We start from the raw sequence: 416 nt of genomic DNA, 5'->3' as shown, positions 1-416 counted from the left end.
CCCAGCCCCAGCCCCCGGCGGCGCGACAGCAGGGAGCGGCGAGGGGCGCGATGGAGGCTCCGCGCCTGGCGCACACCATGAGCAGCCCCACTAGCCCCTGCGAGGAGGTGATCAAGAACCTGACCCTGGAGGCGATTCAGCTCTGCGATAGGGACGGTAAGTCCGGGCTCGACACGGCTAATCCCTACAGACGCAAGATGCTGCTGCCCTCATGGATGCTAATGCAAAGTAATCCCTGCGGCGTATGGTCCTTTGTTATCCCCCATGTATTTGTAGGTGCGAGTGTTCCCCACCCCTCCCGCCGCCACGCTCCTGCCGTTGAGAACAAAAGGAAAAAGAGAAGGTTGCATTTTGCTGGAGGGGAGGGAGGGAGACACGCCGCTCCCTAAGCCGTCCCTTGCGTTGCAGTGCGTTTA

The 416-nt window shown here is 61.8% G+C and overlaps 1 protein-coding gene across 1 annotated transcript in view; it reads left to right on the top strand.

Annotated features, from left to right (window-relative positions):
• The first annotated feature begins 7 nt into the window (after nt 1-7).
• Nucleotides 8-416, top strand: part of PHYHIPL (phytanoyl-CoA 2-hydroxylase interacting protein-like) — a 36,882-nt gene continuing 36,473 nt past the window's right edge. Inside the window, exon 1 of the mRNA XM_009325844.1 lies at nt 8-156. Coding sequence (XP_009324119.1) covers nt 51-156 — 106 coding nt within the window. The 5' untranslated portion in view covers nt 8-50. The remainder of the gene's footprint in view (nt 157-416) is intronic.

This window comes from Pygoscelis adeliae, unplaced genomic scaffold (genome assembly GCF_000699105.1).
Source record: "Pygoscelis adeliae isolate BGI_AS28 unplaced genomic scaffold, ASM69910v1 Scaffold4, whole genome shotgun sequence".
In the NCBI taxonomy this organism is placed as follows: Eukaryota; Metazoa; Chordata; class Aves; order Sphenisciformes; family Spheniscidae; genus Pygoscelis; species Pygoscelis adeliae.
The sequence above is the reverse complement of the archived record's forward strand: the minus strand, read 5'-3'. Positions and strand labels throughout refer to the sequence as shown.